Source organism: Agelaius tricolor, unplaced genomic scaffold (assembly GCF_023055355.1).
Source record: "Agelaius tricolor isolate 1412-34295 unplaced genomic scaffold, bAgeTri1.0.p SCAF_5, whole genome shotgun sequence".
Taxonomy (NCBI): Eukaryota; Metazoa; Chordata; class Aves; order Passeriformes; family Icteridae; genus Agelaius; species Agelaius tricolor.
The window spans coordinates 2028268-2043622 of NW_027269265.1; the positions used below are offsets into that span (position 1 = coordinate 2028268).

Genomic DNA, 15355 nt, shown 5'->3' on the forward strand with positions numbered 1-15355 from the left:
GCCAGTAGGAGGTGGTGTTTGCGTGTCTGTGTTTGGGGCAAAAAGGGGATTTTTGGGGGGTTTTGGGGTGTGTTATTCGTGCAGTGGGGCAAAAGGGGAGCCCGCGTGTCTCTGTATTGCCCAGGCTACGCTGGCGTGGCTATTCACAGGCGCGATCCCGCTACTGACCGCCACGGGAGCTTTGACCTGCTCCGTCTCCGACCTGGGCCGGTTCACCCCTCCTTAGTCAACCTGGTGTCCCGCAGCTCCCCGCGGGTCACCATATTGATGGCGGCCTTAGCTTGGACGCCCGCTCGGCACAGCGCACGGCAGCCCAGAACTCCTGGGCTCAAGCGATCCGTCGGGCTCAGCCTCCCCAGCAGCTGGGATTACAGGCACGCGCCACCGCGCCCGGCGTTGGCAGCTCGCTCCGACAGCGGTACGGTTTGTGTGGAGCCGCCCCGCTCCGCCCCCGGCCCGCCTCCTGCTGCTCCTGACCCTCCTCCTGCTGCTGCTCCGCCCTGATCCTCCTCCTGCTCCTCCTCCTCCTCCTCCTGCTGCTGCTACTCCGCCCCGATCCTCCTCCCGCTGCTCCTGCTCCTCCTCCTGCTCCTCCTCCTCCCGCTGCCTCTGCTGTTCCCGCTCCTCCCTCCTGTTTGGCCTGCTCCTCCTCCTTCTCCTCCTTCTCCACCTTCTTCTTCTCCGCCTTGTCGTCCTCCTCTTTCTCCTTATTCTCCTTCTTAATTTCTTTCTCTTCCTCCTCCTTCTTCTCCTTTCTTTCCTTTATCCTTTTCCCCCTTCTCCTCCCCCCCTTTCCCCTTTCCTTTTCCCCTTCCCATTTCTCCTTCCTTTCCCCCCCCTTTCTCCCTTTCTCTTCCTCCTTTTCTTTCCCCATTTCCCTTCCTATTTCCTTTCTTCCCCCTTCTCTTTTTCCTTTTCCTTTCCCATTCACCTTTCCCCTTTGCCACTTTCACCTTCTTCCCCATTTTTCCTTACCCCTTCCCCTTCTTCCTGTTAAAAACGCCAATCACTTGTTTCCAAAATTTTAAAAGTTTAAGAGTAATAAAATGGTTATAAAAATAGTCATACAATTAGAGTAATAATAATTTGGACAAACTGAATTAGGACAATATGAGACAATAAAGACAAAGAGTTACGGACGTCCAGGTACCTTTTTCTGGGCAGCACGAGCCTGAAAAAGGCCCCACGTTAACAGAGGATTAACCCTTAAAAACAACAGCCTGTTGCATATTCATACACCTCATCCATGATGCAGAAATTCCATTCAAATACAGGATTCTGTCTGGTCACCGTCAACTTCTTCCTCCAAATCCTAATAGCGCCTTCAAGGTGAGAAGAAGTTCATTTCTTCTGATAAGAGGGCAATAAATTCTTCTTCTCTGAAAGATTTAGGTGTCCTGTGGCTGCTGTCTCACTGCGAGTCCTTTCTTTTTAAAAAAAGTATCCTACATAGCATCGTTTCTATTTTAACAATTTTTTTATAACTTAAAACTATATTTAATACAGTACTTAAGAAAACTAATACAGCATTACTTTCTAACACAACACATATAATATTCATTTTAATATTTGCGAAAAGCCAGTCATAAAATACATGTGTTTTTCACATTCCTCTCATCCTTTCCCATTCTCTTTCCCCTTCCCCTTCTGCTTTCCCTCCTCCCTCCCTTCCTATTTCCCCTTTCCCTCCATCCCTGTCTCGCCCCAGCACACAGTTCAGTTTTCCCTGCTGAGGAAGCAGCCAGCCCAAGGACAGAGCTCCCCTTCCCCATCCTTGGCACAAACTTCACTTCCTACACAATTTGGGCGTTGTTCCCAGAGATTCACGGTGGGATTTGGGATCAGGGGCTCCCTCAGGAGCACCATATCCACACTGAACTTCCACCAGCACAACAACCGCAGCCCTAAATCCCAACCTCAGCACTCGGATCCCAGAAACCACCAGATCCATCCATTCTGGAGATTCCTGCCACCCGAGCTGTGCGAGCTCTGCCTGGCCACACAGTGGCAGTGAGGAACCGAGGGAACGTCCTTGAGCTCCCTCTGCTTTATGCTCCAAACCGCTTGGAATGGGTTTTGGGGAGGTTTGAGCTGCTGAGGAAGCCCAAACCCCCACTGGCAGCCAGAGCAGGCACACGCTGGTGCTGTTCTCATTCCGAGCCCCGAGCTCTGTCCCCGGGACAGCTCCGGACAGAGCAGACCGGGGATGTCCTGCTTTGGAAAACTCCTCCTGGAGCAAAGCTCCCCGATTTGCCAGCGTTGTCCTCACCCGATTTGCCAGAGTTCAGAGCCGAGGGCACCGATGGGCTGTGACAGAGAATGCCGGGCGGAACAGAGTAACGAGAGGCTCCTGCGAGCTTCCCCAGCCCTTGAGGGCGGGATGGGACTGACTCGCAGCCAGAAACACGACGGGAATTCCTGCTGGCCGGCACAGGAACCCGGCATTTCCCAGTTTTACATCACATCTGCTGGGATCCCAACACATCCCACCAAAACCTGAGCGCGCCTGGGTGGGCGAGGCTGGCGCGGCATCTTCACGAGGAGCATCCCTGGGAGTGCCGATGTGGCTGCTCCGCGGCACGGAGAGCTGACAAAGGGGGCTGGCTCCGAGGGGAGATGCCAAAATGTGCTGGGGCCAGGGGATAAGATGCCAAAAGAGGCTGGGTCCGAGGGGATGAGGTGCCAAAAGAGGCTGGGTCCCGTCCTATCACCCGGGCTGCGCTGCAGGCTCTGTTCACAGGCGCGGTCCCGCTACTGACCGCCACGGGAGCTTTGACCTGCTCCGTCTCCGACCTGGGCCGGTTCACCCCTCCTTAGGCGACCTGGTGGCCCCCGGCTCCCCCAGGGCCACCATATCGATGCCGGCCTTAGCTTGGACGCCCGCTCGGCACAGCGCACGGCAGCCCAGAACCCCCGGGCTCAGCGATCCGCCAGCCTCAGCCTCCCCGGAGCTTGGATTACAGGCACAAGCCACCGTGCCCGGCTGCTCCCGGCGCTGCCTCCGCTCCCCGTCAGCCCTGGAGCGGCTCCTCCGGCCTCGGGAGCTCCTCAGAGCTGCAGCAGCACCGTGGGAAGAGCAGCAGGCACAGGGAGCAAAATTTAGCTCTTCAAGTGAGCACCCAGCACAATGCTTGGGCTTAGACAGGGCAGGTTGTGCTGGTGTAGGCTGAAAATTTAAGTTCATGGTCCTGCTCTGGGATGTGCCCAGAGAGAGCTCAGAAGGATTTACAAATACTCTGAAGGGCAGCTGCTCCCTGCAGGTGTAATGAGCTGAATGATGCTCAGCAAGGGATACAAAAATAACAAAAACCTAAGAAGGCAAGGAATAAAATTCAGGAGCTCCCTGCTTTTATCCATTCCCTGCCATAACAGGCAGCTGCCTCATTCACTGAGGATTTTTTATCTTGACTCTGTGTTTTGCCTCTGTCAAAGTGTCCTGCCCAGGTATCCCATGGGAATAACTGCAAAGTGTCCTGCCCAGGTATCCCATGGGAATAAGTGGCTGCTCCCTCTCATCCATGGATGGCTCATGGAATTGTGCTTCTCCAGCACAGGTCAAGGCAAGGGCGTCCTGCCCAGGCAGGGCCACACCTCCTGCCCTGCCAGAGCCACTCTGAGGTGTCCGAGCACTTCCTCCAGCCCCTCCCGAGCTACTGGAGCAAAGTCCAGGGCTAAAGTCCACCGGGCAATCCCATCTCCGAGAAGGAAAATAAGATTTTCCCCAGTGCTGCACAAGCCTGAAGCATTAAGGGTGTCAGGACTGCACAGGAGAGATCCCAGACCTTGTTCTGGGCTCTTTTTATCTCCTTAAGGAAGAGCTGTTGGTGACAGCTGGAGTTTTGGCTAAAGGCATTAGGATAATGATTTAGGGATCAAGGCATGAGGAGAGGGGGGGCTTGGCATCCACAAACAGGGGAGAAAGGCAAACCATCCCCACAGAAACAACACTGAACACATCCAGTAACCCCTTCTCCTGCCACTGACACAGGGGTTTTTCCTCATGTGAAAAAACCACAGCAGGAGGGATTTGGGAGAGCAGGGGCATGATTTCCTGAAAAAAAAATGTGATGGGAAGGGGCTTGGCAGCCTGAGGAAGGCCCAGGCACAGGGAGGATGCAGACAGAGGGTCTGACAGAGCTGGGCAGCACCAAAGCAACAGCTGAGATGGCAAATGAGCCCCCTCGGGCTGGCACAGCCAGGGAGCTCATCCCGGAGCCCAGGGGCTGCCCTGAGCTCATCCCGGAGCCCGGGGCCTGCCCTGAGCTCATCCCGGAGCCCGGGGCCTGCTCTCCCCTCCGGAGCTCATCCCGCAGCCCAGCCCTGCCCTCCGGAGCTCATCCCTCAGCCCAGGGGCTGCTCTCCCCTCCGGAGCTCATCCCGGAGCCCAGGGCCTGCTCTGCCCTCCGGAGCTCGTCCCGGAGCCGTGGACCCGCCCAGCCCAGCGGGAGCAGCTGCCCCAGGATCCCGCTGAGCTCCCCGCGGGAGCTCTGTGCACAGCCAGGGCTAAGCCAGGCTCCAGCCCCACAAATCACCAGCCTGGGGATCCCGCTGAGCTCCAGAACTCCTCCTTCCAAGGGCCAGGCCACCACAGAGGCACGGAATAGAACCACACAACACCCGGAGCTGAAGGGATCCAGAAGGACCATGGAGTCCAGCCTCTGGCCCTGCACAGGACACCCCAAAATCCCACCATGGGCCTCAAATTATTCCTCTTGTTAAGGCTTCAGGATTTTCCAGGCTGGTGTTGCCATGGTGGGGATCCAGGATTTTGGCAGGTGAAAGTTTGGTCAGGCAGTATCCACCTCCCTCTTCGTTTCCTCTCTCTGCTCCTGAGAACACCCTGGGAAAGGAGGAGCCAGCTTTGCCAATAGCACCTGTAGAGACATTTGGATGTACTTAAGATATATTAGAAACCCTAAATATTCTGGAATCGTAGAATCCCTGAATGATTTGTATGGAAGGGGAGCTTAAATCCCATCCCATTCCATGGGCAGGGACACCTCCCACTGCCCCAGGCTGCTCCAAGCCCCAGTGTCCAGCCTGGCCTTGGGCACTGCCAGGGATCCAGGGGCATCCAACAGTGCTTTTTTTGAGTGTGGGGTTTTTGTGGGTTTTTTTGTGTTTTTTTGTTTTTTGGGGGTTTTTTGAGGTATTTTACCTTGAAAATCAATCAGCAGTGTAAGACGGAGATATATGGAGTAGAGAGTGCCCAGAGGTGCATTTCTTTCCCTGAGGATGGTTACAGGGAGTAGATTTATATATTGAAAACCTGATTGCAATACCTCACCACCCTCTGAATAAAGAATTCCCAATTCCCAATCTCCCACCCATCCCTGCCCTCTGGCACTGGCAGCCATTCCCTGGCTCCTGTCCCTCCATCCCTTGTCCCCAGTCCCTCTCCAGCTCTCCTGGAGCCCCTTCAGGCCCTGCCAGGGGCTCTGAGCTCTCCCTGGAGCCTTCTCCCCTCCAGGATGTCAGACAGGTTTTCCTCCTTGAGAGGCCACTTTGGAGAATCTCTTCCTCACTTCCCCAGGGTGCTGGAGACCAGGACAGGGCTTTTTCCTGATGATACCTGTGGGATTTTATTGGTGCTTCAGGATCCTCAAGGCATCATTTCAGCACACTGGGGCTCACAGAGACCTGCTGCAGTCAGGATATTTTTTGCTCTATTAAATTTCATCTGTGGTGACAAATTTCCACCTCACAGTGGCTAAAGTTGCTCTCTTAACAATAAGGGCCTGTCTTTCCCAACAAATTCCTGTATTCTCCAACACCCCTTCCCATCTCTGCTTCTTAACTCAAGGATGGGAAGATCCAGGGATGCCTCTGATGCCACTGCCTGTAGCACACACACACACACACCTTTGGAGGTCTCAGGTTCAGCTTCCTGCCAATCCCAGCTGCTGCTGCAGCCCAAATCACAGGAAACAGGGCTGAGACATCCATGGGAACCATCCCCACCCCTCCCTGCCCACAGGGAGGCAGGACCAGGGCCAAGTGCTCTGGGAAAGGCTTCTCTCCCTGAGTCACCCCGGCACAGGACACTTGGCCCATTGTGTCAGATATCTCCATGACAAATCTGCCCCTGGAATGCCATTGTTGTATCGAGGATGTAATTTGTTTTCACAACAGGAGAATTTATCTAACACAGATACTGAAGCCAGAGCTGTTATTATATTCCCTTTTCCTTCCTTGGAAAGCCACAAAGGTCTTTGAAGGATCAGTGAACAAAGGCTTTTCCCATCTCTGTCAGGAGGGAAGCAGGGAAAGATGCCTGCACCCCTCAAAACAGGTTTGACCCGATGGTCCACAGTGGCTGGAATTTGATTTATAGCCAAAGAGATAAAAATTATCTAATTGATGAGCATCAGTTTCCTCAAGGTTTGGTTAATCTGGTGTTTCACATTGCTGTGACAGCACCTGGACCTCTGGTGGAGGGCAGAACATGGAACCACAGCCTGCAAATCCGTGGAAAACAATAAATGCAAACCTTGGTACCTGCACTGCCCAGGAGTTGCTTCTGGATAAGGAAAGATAAGGAAAGATAAGGAGCAGCCAGGCCCAGCTGAGCCACCACAAGGTCCCACAGGTATTTGCTGCCCTTCTCCCCAGGCTGTAAGCCCTAATCACTTTATAACCATGATTGCTTCTTACCCTCTGGGCTGTAAATCCTCAGCAGGTACAGGGACAACCCATCCACTGACACAGCATCAGCCAGTGCTGGCTTTTAAAACACTCACCTCATTTTCAAAACATTTAACTCACTTTTAAAACACTCACCTCACTTTTAAGACGTTCAGCTCACTTTTAAAACATTTAACTCACTTTTAAAACATTCAACTTACTTTTGAAACATTTAACTCACTTTTAAAATATTTAACTGACTTTTAAAATATTTAACTCCTGCAGGCTACCCAGTAACTCACTGAGGGTTGCCAAGGACCTGAGAAGGGTTTGAATTCTCCAGCAGGTGTGTGAAACTGAAGCCCTCCTAAGAGCTCACGTTTTTCAGGTAATTTAGAACATTTTTGGGTATTTTGAGTGCTTTTTTTGGTGTATTTTATCTTGAAAATCAGCCAGCAGGGTAAGGCTGAGCTCTATGGAGTGGACAGTGCCCAGAGGTGCACTCCTTTCCCTGAGGGTGTCACAGGCCCATCTGTAAATACAGATTTATATCCATCCTGAGGGGAAGAACCTGCTTTGCTCAGACCATCACACTTCATCTGTGGTGACAAATTTGCACCTCACAGCAGCTAAATCTCTCTGTTAAAAATAAAAGCCTGTTTTTCCAAACAAATTCTCATTGGAAAGGCTGTGCTCTCCCAGAGGCTCAGCAGGGATTCAGCAGTGGGATCCCTCAGACAGCAAAGCCTTTTTTTTCTTTTCTGAAGTTATTTCCATTTGCTTCCTGTTTACCCTCCTTCCCGTGCACTCACGGAAACCACCAGGACTCCACTGAACTGTTCCAAAAGTAGGTGGTGCTCTGTCCCCAGCTTCTCCCCATTCCCCGTGGGACTGGGAACCGGGAGCTGCCAGGACTGACTGCACTGAGTTCATCAGTGACTAATTTGAGATCTTAACTACCCAAAGTGCTGAGTGCTCAAATGGTTCCTCGCTATCTGTCCTCCTCAAGAGCAGGAATATTTGCTTTAAAAGCACAGCCAGGCCATGGCAAATCTTCCCCTGGTGAGGTTGGGAAGTTTTCCTGAAGGGCAGGGAGGATCCTTGGGAATGAATCCCAGCACAGGTGGAAAAGCATTTGAGTGAATCCCATTTCTCTTCTGAGGAAGAGCTTGTTACTGTGCAGTGACCAGGCACTGGAACAGATTGCCCAGAGAGGAGTCTGCACTCCTGGAGACATTCCAGACCCAGCTGGGCACAATCCTGGAGCAGGGAGGTGGCACCAGGTGACCCCTCTGTGGTCCCTTCCAACCCGAGCTGCCCAGGGCACGGAACCACATCCCCCCATCACTGTGGGGTTTCTGTGGGAAGAAGGGCAGCTCATCATTCCCCTCTGGCAGGTTTGGAGCCGTGGACGATCATGGGAAGATCAGGTTTGGGTGCTCTCAGTGTCACCCAGAGGCAGAAGCTGCAACCACAGCCCAGAGCAGCTCAACTCAGCCACGGGCCCTGCCAGGGATCCAGGGAAAGGAGAGCAGGCTGCCCTAGAGCAGAGGCTGGATGGAGTTCCAGAATAAAGCAGGGATTGATTCAAAGCATCTCCTCCATGCATCCACCTTGGGCAGCACAAGAGCCCAGCCAGGCCTGCACCCAAGATGAACCAAAATGGCCCCAAAATGCACGGCCGGGCACGGGGTCTGTCCCTGGGATCAGTTCTGCTCCATTTGCACCTTGCAGTTCATTGTCCCATTCCAGCTTTAGCCCCTGCAGTCCCACCCTGCTTGTTTTTCTCTCTCCAGCCCACGGGGTTTGTGCTCCTGGGCTGAGGTTTGGATCATTTGTCCTTGGTGCCCAGCTGGAGCAGGAATTGTTTTGTCTCCCTGCTCTGTGCACAGAGCTCACCATCCCCTCATATGAAGCTCAGACCTGCACACTAAAGCAGCACAGAATGTGAAAACAGCACAGAATGTGAAAAGCTCAAACCTGAGGCATTGTTAGCAGGCAGAGGGACAACAAGGATTGGAGCAGGGGCACTGGGAGGGGCCGATCTCCACAGGACTCCAGGGCAGGAGCAGCTCAGAGAAACTCTGGCAGGGGCTGCACAGGTCCCATCACTTTTCCAGGAGGGAAAGGACAGAAGGAGTTCAGAAAAGCTTTCTGACAGGTGAAATGGGCAAAGCCAAAGCAGGTCAAGCCCTGTTTGCACCCAGTGCCCAGGGATGATGGACAATGCAGTCTCCAACAAAACAAACAAAGCCAAGATTCAAGAGGAGAGGCCCGAGGAACAGCAGGGCTGGGTGCAAAGTGGGGAGTGGATGATGGAAAGGGAACTTCCCCACCCTGCAGGTGCTCATTCCAGGGGGTTTTGTGGTACCCTGAGGGGGTGACACAGCCCCCACCCTGTGTTCCAGCACCTGTGCTTTATTCTCACCTAATCCGTGAGATCCACGCTCCTCACCTGCTGGTCCTGGAGAAAGCCCCAGAGGAGCCTCTCAGCTCTTACAAAGGAAAGCAGAACAACCTCAGCACAGTCACACCCTCCCCTCAACGCTCTGCACTGTCAGAACAAAAGCACCAAAAGTCATTTCCTGACAGCACAAAAAGCTGCTCTGAGGCTGAGGGAAGAACTCAGATTCCGGCTCATGGGCAAAGGAAGGACCTCAAAGCTCCTGGCATCACCTTTCTCTGCTGTTGTAACCCTTGTGGGCTCGTGCTGCCTGACTGAATGAACTCAGCAGCACAGAAATGGTCACACTGAGCAGAGCTGAGTGAAAACCCAGCAACACCCACAGCCTGATGGTAATTTTAGCCCTGCAAATATTCAGCTCTCTGTTTAGATAAATACCCCATGCTAGTGAGAGAGGAGACTGAGCCAGCTGCATCCAGCAGGACCAGGGCTTGCTGGAAATCCCAACCCAGTGTGATAATTAGCAGCATTATCTGCTGGTTTAATCAGCAGAGGTGAACTCTGGCAGTGCCCGGGCAGGCAGGGACACTCCTGAGCCCTGGGGTCAGCAGGCCGTGCCCTGGCACGGCCTCTCACCAGGACAGGCCATGGATGCTGTGTTTGCCTTGGCATCCTCCCTCTTGGCTCGCTGCAGGAAAGAGCAAAGCCTTCCTCAAAGAATCCTCCTGACATCACAGAATCATGGAAAATCCTCAGCTGGAAGGGACCCCAGGGACCATGGACCAACCCCTGGCCCTGCAGGGGAAGAACCTTTCTTTCCCTATCTCCCAGCTAAACCTCCCTGCACAGCTCCAGCCCTTCCTGTCCCTGCTCACCAGAGGGAAGATCCCTTATTAATTGATCCCTTAATAATTCTGCAGTTTAGGAGACCTCCCGATCTCCTAAAGACACCAAAGCATTCCCTTGGCAGCTCCAAGAGGGATTGCTTTCCATGTACCAGGACATCAGCCATAGAAATCAACCTACAGTGTGGTGGTTTTGAAGGGAATGGGAAGATAGAGTGAAGTCAATCCTACACAACCTCAAGGGAATGCACACCGTACTCTCCAGCAGGAGACCCCAAAGTGACCAAGTGGGAGGTGTCCCTGGGTGTCCCTGCCCACGGCAGGGGTGGAAGGGGATGGGCTGTAAGGTCCCTTCCAACCCGCACCAGTCTGGGATTCCACGGTTTTGTGGGATTTGTGTTCCAGGCGCCGCTTCCCCCATTCACTCCCCGAACTCAGGAGCAGCCACCAACACAGGCGGGCACTCACAGGACCCGGGTGGGCACCCGAGCCCCGGCCCGGAGGACCGGCTGGCACCGTTCCCGTGTCCCGGTCCCCGGCACGGCCCCGGGGCGGGGTGTGGGCAGGCCCGAGCGGCGGGACCGGCCCGGCGTGTGCGTGCAGGAGGCGCCGGGCCGGGCGTGCCCGGGCACAGCTCCGGGCACAGGGCAGGGACGGGCCCCGGCCGCCGCGGGGTATCCCGGGCGCTGATCCGTGGAGTTTCACCCGCCGGAATCGCTGGGAGTGACCCGAGACAAGGAGGAGGCACAGCCCCGATGAGGCAGCGCTGAATCACGGGCGGAGGGGCTGGAAGGGCCCTCTCGGCCCGGCCCATGGCAGGGACACCTCCCACTGCCTCGGCCGCTTCCAGCCCGGCCTCGGACACTGCCGGGGACCCGGGGGCAGCCACAGCCTCTCCGGGCACCTGTGCCAGGGGCTCCCCATCCCCGCTGTGCACACCGCCCGTCCCGGACAGGGTTTATCTCCCGGGCACGGCTCGGTCCCGGGCGCGGTCCCCTCTGGTCCTGCCCCTTTAAGACGCGCCCCGCGCTGACGCGCGATCGCGTGGCGCCTCTCCCCACTGCGGCCCCGCCCCCTCCGCGCGCCGCGCACGCGCGGCTCCGCCCCGTCCAATCAGCTGCAAGGCCCCGCCCCCCCGTGGAGCCCTGGGGGCGGGGCGGCGGCGCAGGCGCAGGCGCGCGGGGCGGGCGGGAAGGCGCGGGCGGAAGGGGGGCGGGGCCGCGGCGGGGCGTGGCGGGGTCCGCGCGGGCGCATGCGCGGGGTGGCGGCGGGGCGGAAGCGGGCGCGGGCGCGCGCGGCCCCTTTCCGGCGGCGCGGGCGGAGGGAGCGGCGCGCGGGGCCCTCAGGTACGGCCGGGACGCTCCCGGGCCATCGCGGCCACTCCCGGTGCTCCCCGGCGCTCCCCGGCCCTCGGGACCCTCCCGCCGCCGCCGCGCCGGCACCCATGAGCTGAGGCGCCGCGGCGGGAGCCCAGGCAGGAGCGGGCGGAGCCGCCGCCGCGGGCCCGGCGGAGCAGCGGAGCCGCCTCCCCGCCGCCCCATGCGCGGCCCGCGCTGAGCCCCGCCCGCCCTTCCCCGCCGGGCCGGCGCTCGCCCTCTCGCCCTCCCTTGGATGCCGCCGAGATGGGCAAGGTGCTGTCCAAGATCTTCGGGAACAAGGAGATGCGGATCCTGATGCTGGGGCTGGACGCGGCCGGCAAGACCACGATCCTGTACAAGCTGAAGCTGGGCCAGTCGGTGACCACCATCCCCACCGTGGGCTTCAACGTGGAGACCGTCACCTACAAGAACGTCAAGTTCAACGTGTGGGACGTGGGCGGCCAGGACAAGATCCGGCCCCTGTGGCGGCACTACTACACGGGCACGCAGGGGCTCATCTTCGTGGTGGACTGCGCCGACCGCGACCGCATCGACGAGGCGCGGCAGGAGCTGCACCGCATCATCAACGACCGGGAGATGCGGGACGCCATCATCCTTATCTTCGCCAACAAGCAGGACCTGCCCGACGCCATGAAACCCCACGAGATCCAGGAGAAACTGGGCCTGACCCGGATCAGGGATAGGAATTGGTATGTGCAGCCCTCCTGTGCCACGACGGGGGATGGACTCTACGAAGGGCTGACGTGGTTAACGTCCAATTATAAATCCTAATGGGAGAGGAACTATTTAGTCTACAAAGAATTAAAGAAACAAAACAAAAAAAATTAAACAAACAAAAAAAAAGAAACAAAAAAAATTAAAATAACCCACGTGGCTTTCCAGAAGAATGATTCTCTACTGAAAAGTAAAAACAAAACCGCATCCATAGGATTATGATCACCTTTCTCCAGTTGCCACCCTTTCCTCCTGCACCCTTGGCTGGATTCCTGTTCTAACTCCTCCTGCTTGGCGTTAGGATGCTCTAACCTCCGAATGTGACACGAACACAGGCACTAGATGCTATGGCAGACTTCCAGCAAACAGGGGAAGGACACATTATAGACTTGCTAAGTAACTTTTTTTTGGTTTTTTTTTTTCCTTTTTCCTCTCGTTAGCCCTTTGCTGGTTTGATTATTTTGGGGGATGTTGGGGGAGGGGGTCCATTTTCAGTGTATGCTTTCTGGGTCTACTTTTTTGATTATATATATTTTTTTTCTCTCTCTTCTCTCACTTTGCTGTAGATTGCTACTTTTTTGCATTCTTGCAGGATATGTTGCTAGGTCGACTTCATCTAGTAAACTGAAAATTGTTGCTTAAAATCAAACTGCAGTCTGTCTTTTTATATTAAGGACTTTTTTTTTAAAAACAAAAAAAAGTTCTGTTAATCTGTAACTAAACAGTGACTCAGTCTGGCTCCACGGCTCAGGCTAACGAGGGGAATTCTTGCCTGCAGTGGCAGAGAGTGGGAATTCCACTGTAAGGTGTTCAAAGTGCGTGTCGGGCGCTGGGAAATGTAAGATCTGCTTTGGAATGTCAGCTGGGAAGTTCTGACCCATACATCATGCATGAGGAGGGATGCAAAACCAGCTCCCCACACCACATAGCAAACCAGGCATGAGCGATGCTGTAGTTCCAGGGCAGGCACTGGGCAGGTTTTTTGTCTTAAATGAGGTTTAGTTGCAGTTTTTTACTCCTTGGTGTCGGTCCTCGGGCCGAGGCTCTTTCCAGCAGATGCAGCAATAAAATGTTGCAATGAGTTTGACTTTAAATCAGATGTTTTGGCAAAAGTCCAGCTCTGACTTGCCTCTCGCTTCCATCTCAAGGCAGCTGGAGACACCTAAACCTTGAAAGGATTCCTGTTTCTTTCCAACAGCCAGAAGGAAATTGTTGTTGTTATTATTATTATTGTTCTTTTTCCATGCTGGAGCCTTGCGAAGGGGCGATTCCGAGCCGAGCTCTGCTCGAGCCCGGGGTTTCTGCCATCAGGAATGGCCATTTTGAGGAAATCACTGCTTGCTTTGGTTTTCCAAGCCCGGCTGGAGGCTCCTGCCCGTGTCCCGGGGCTGCTGCGGTCCTGTAGCAAAGGGAACTATGTTGGATGTCTGAGGCCCATTGAGGAACTGCTCGTGAGAGCGGGGAGGGCAGAGAGAGAGAGAGAGAGAATCGACGCTGAATGTAAACTTCCATAATTAGTTCTTAAAGGGCAAAGCAGCTCGTTAGCCATGTCACAGCCTGTAGCTGGGACTGGCCAATCAAAAACCCCACCCAGAGCGAGTATTTGCATAAAAACTCAATCAAGTATTAATTAACGCTGGGTGCACAAACTGTTAAAGCAGCTGGTTCTTATTCAGCCTTAAGGATTAACTTCAGATTTCCTCAAGGAGTTAAAACTCCGTTGGGGAATTCTAGGAATGTATGCTACAAAACCAGAAGAAAATGGCTTTTATTTTCCATTTTTTTCCTTAATTGTGTTCTCTTTTCAAGAATATAAGTTTTACATGGAATTGGGGGCATTACACTACATTGCTGCAGTGGTGACTCTGCATGCTGAGTACCTTGTACATGGAGCTCTTACCAAAGATGTATGGGAAGATAAAAATCCTGAATTCACTTCTGAAATCCAATGCTTTGGAGCACTTCAAAGTCCTTTTAGAGTATGGTTCCAAAAAAAGACTTTTCTGGATGTGGGTTGCAAATGGGACTGGATGGGTTCTTGGTGCTAGAAGATAGAGCATTGATGGACTTTGTGAATTGTAGAGAGTCTGCAGAAGCTTAATGTAGAAATAACTCTTCCATCTCAGCCCTAAAGAAGAGGAAGTGAGATTAGTTTATTTTAATCCAAGGCTTTTTGCCATTGGAATATCATTGCTCTATTTTCTAGCTTTCGTTTTTCTTTTCCTGTTGCTGTAACTTAATGAACAGTGTGGTGGTATAAAAACTTAAAATTACAACAATATGGTTACTGTTTTCTTCTGGAGCATCAATAAAATAGCCAAGCACAAAGTAAATGCCTAAACTGGAAAACTTGAAGCTCTATTAATGGTTCTTGAACTTTCTTAAACCTATTCTCAGTCAACATGAAAACTTCAATACCTTCATTTTTTGTCTGAGTTGGTTTCCTGTGTTTCCAAGCGCTGGGGCAGCCTTTGCATTAAGTTGATTTTGCAATTTTGTATCCCCTTAGAAGTAACTTTGTAATTCTGTTTTGTAGGTGAAAGGAAATCGCTTTTGCTTCTGGGTTTTTAAAAAAATTTTTTTTTGGGTGGGGGGGAGTGGGGAGGAAGAGGTGGGGGAGAAAAAGTTACTGGAAGGTGTGGCAGAGCCGTCAGAAATAAACGGCCGTGGCCACCGAACAAAACCCCACAGGTTTCACTTCCAACACGTCCTTTCTAGGCTGTAGCAGGACCTCAGCACGAGGGAGTGGCTGTCAGTAGGATAAAGTGGGAATTCTGTACCAAACAAACCAGTCTGGAATTCCAAGTGCATCGATTTGTGTTCGTGTGAATTTATGGAGTAAGTTTTGAATGGCGTTCAATCGTGTCCGACCAAGTGACTGAGTTTGTGGCCTGTGATCTCCCTGACTGAAGTTCCCAGGAATTTTGTGTTCTCAATATGGCTGTAGTGTTGGTAAAGAACTAATAAGCAGAAAATAAAGCAATTATACAGCGGAGCTCTCCTGGTATGTTACTTGTATTGAATTATGAGAGAAGCAGAAAGGGGCAATCTGGTGCTGGACTCGGGCGCTGTGCTGGCATAAAGAGGGCTCTGTTCTGGATCTCCCAGATTGGAAGCCTGGCTGTAATTCCTTTGAGAATTAGATGAGAAAGTGGAAAAGGAAGATGCTGCTTTAATATTCCCACTTGAGCAAACTTTATTGTCAGGGCTCTCCAGCCTCGGTGCCGGCCCCACCTAAGTGGGCAAGGTGAGGGCAGGGAGGGGCTGTCCCTGCCGTGTTCCAGGCAGGAAATTCCCTGGAAAGGGCAGCACGAGGCCGGTGTGGAGCACAGGGATGGACAAAGGGGCTGATGAGTGACTAGGGGTGCTTGTGGAGTGACAGATGTGAC

The 15355-nt window shown here is 53.6% G+C and overlaps 1 protein-coding gene across 1 annotated transcript; it reads left to right on the top strand.

Moving 5' to 3' along the window:
• The first annotated feature begins 11126 nt into the window (after positions 1–11126).
• ARF6 (ARF GTPase 6) lies at positions 11127–14961 on the top strand. The gene has a single exon (XM_071426052.1). The coding sequence runs from the start codon at positions 11496–11498 to the stop codon at positions 12021–12023; it is 528 nt and encodes a 175-aa protein (XP_071282153.1). The 5' UTR covers positions 11127–11495; the 3' UTR covers positions 12024–14961.
• Positions 14962–15355: the final 394 nt, after the last annotated feature.

Bases quoted from the DNA above. Each gene is read 5' to 3' on its own strand.
- ARF6 (XM_071426052.1), top strand. From the start codon at position 11,496: ATGGGCAAGGTGCTGTCCAAGATCTTCGGGAACAAGGAGATGCGGATC.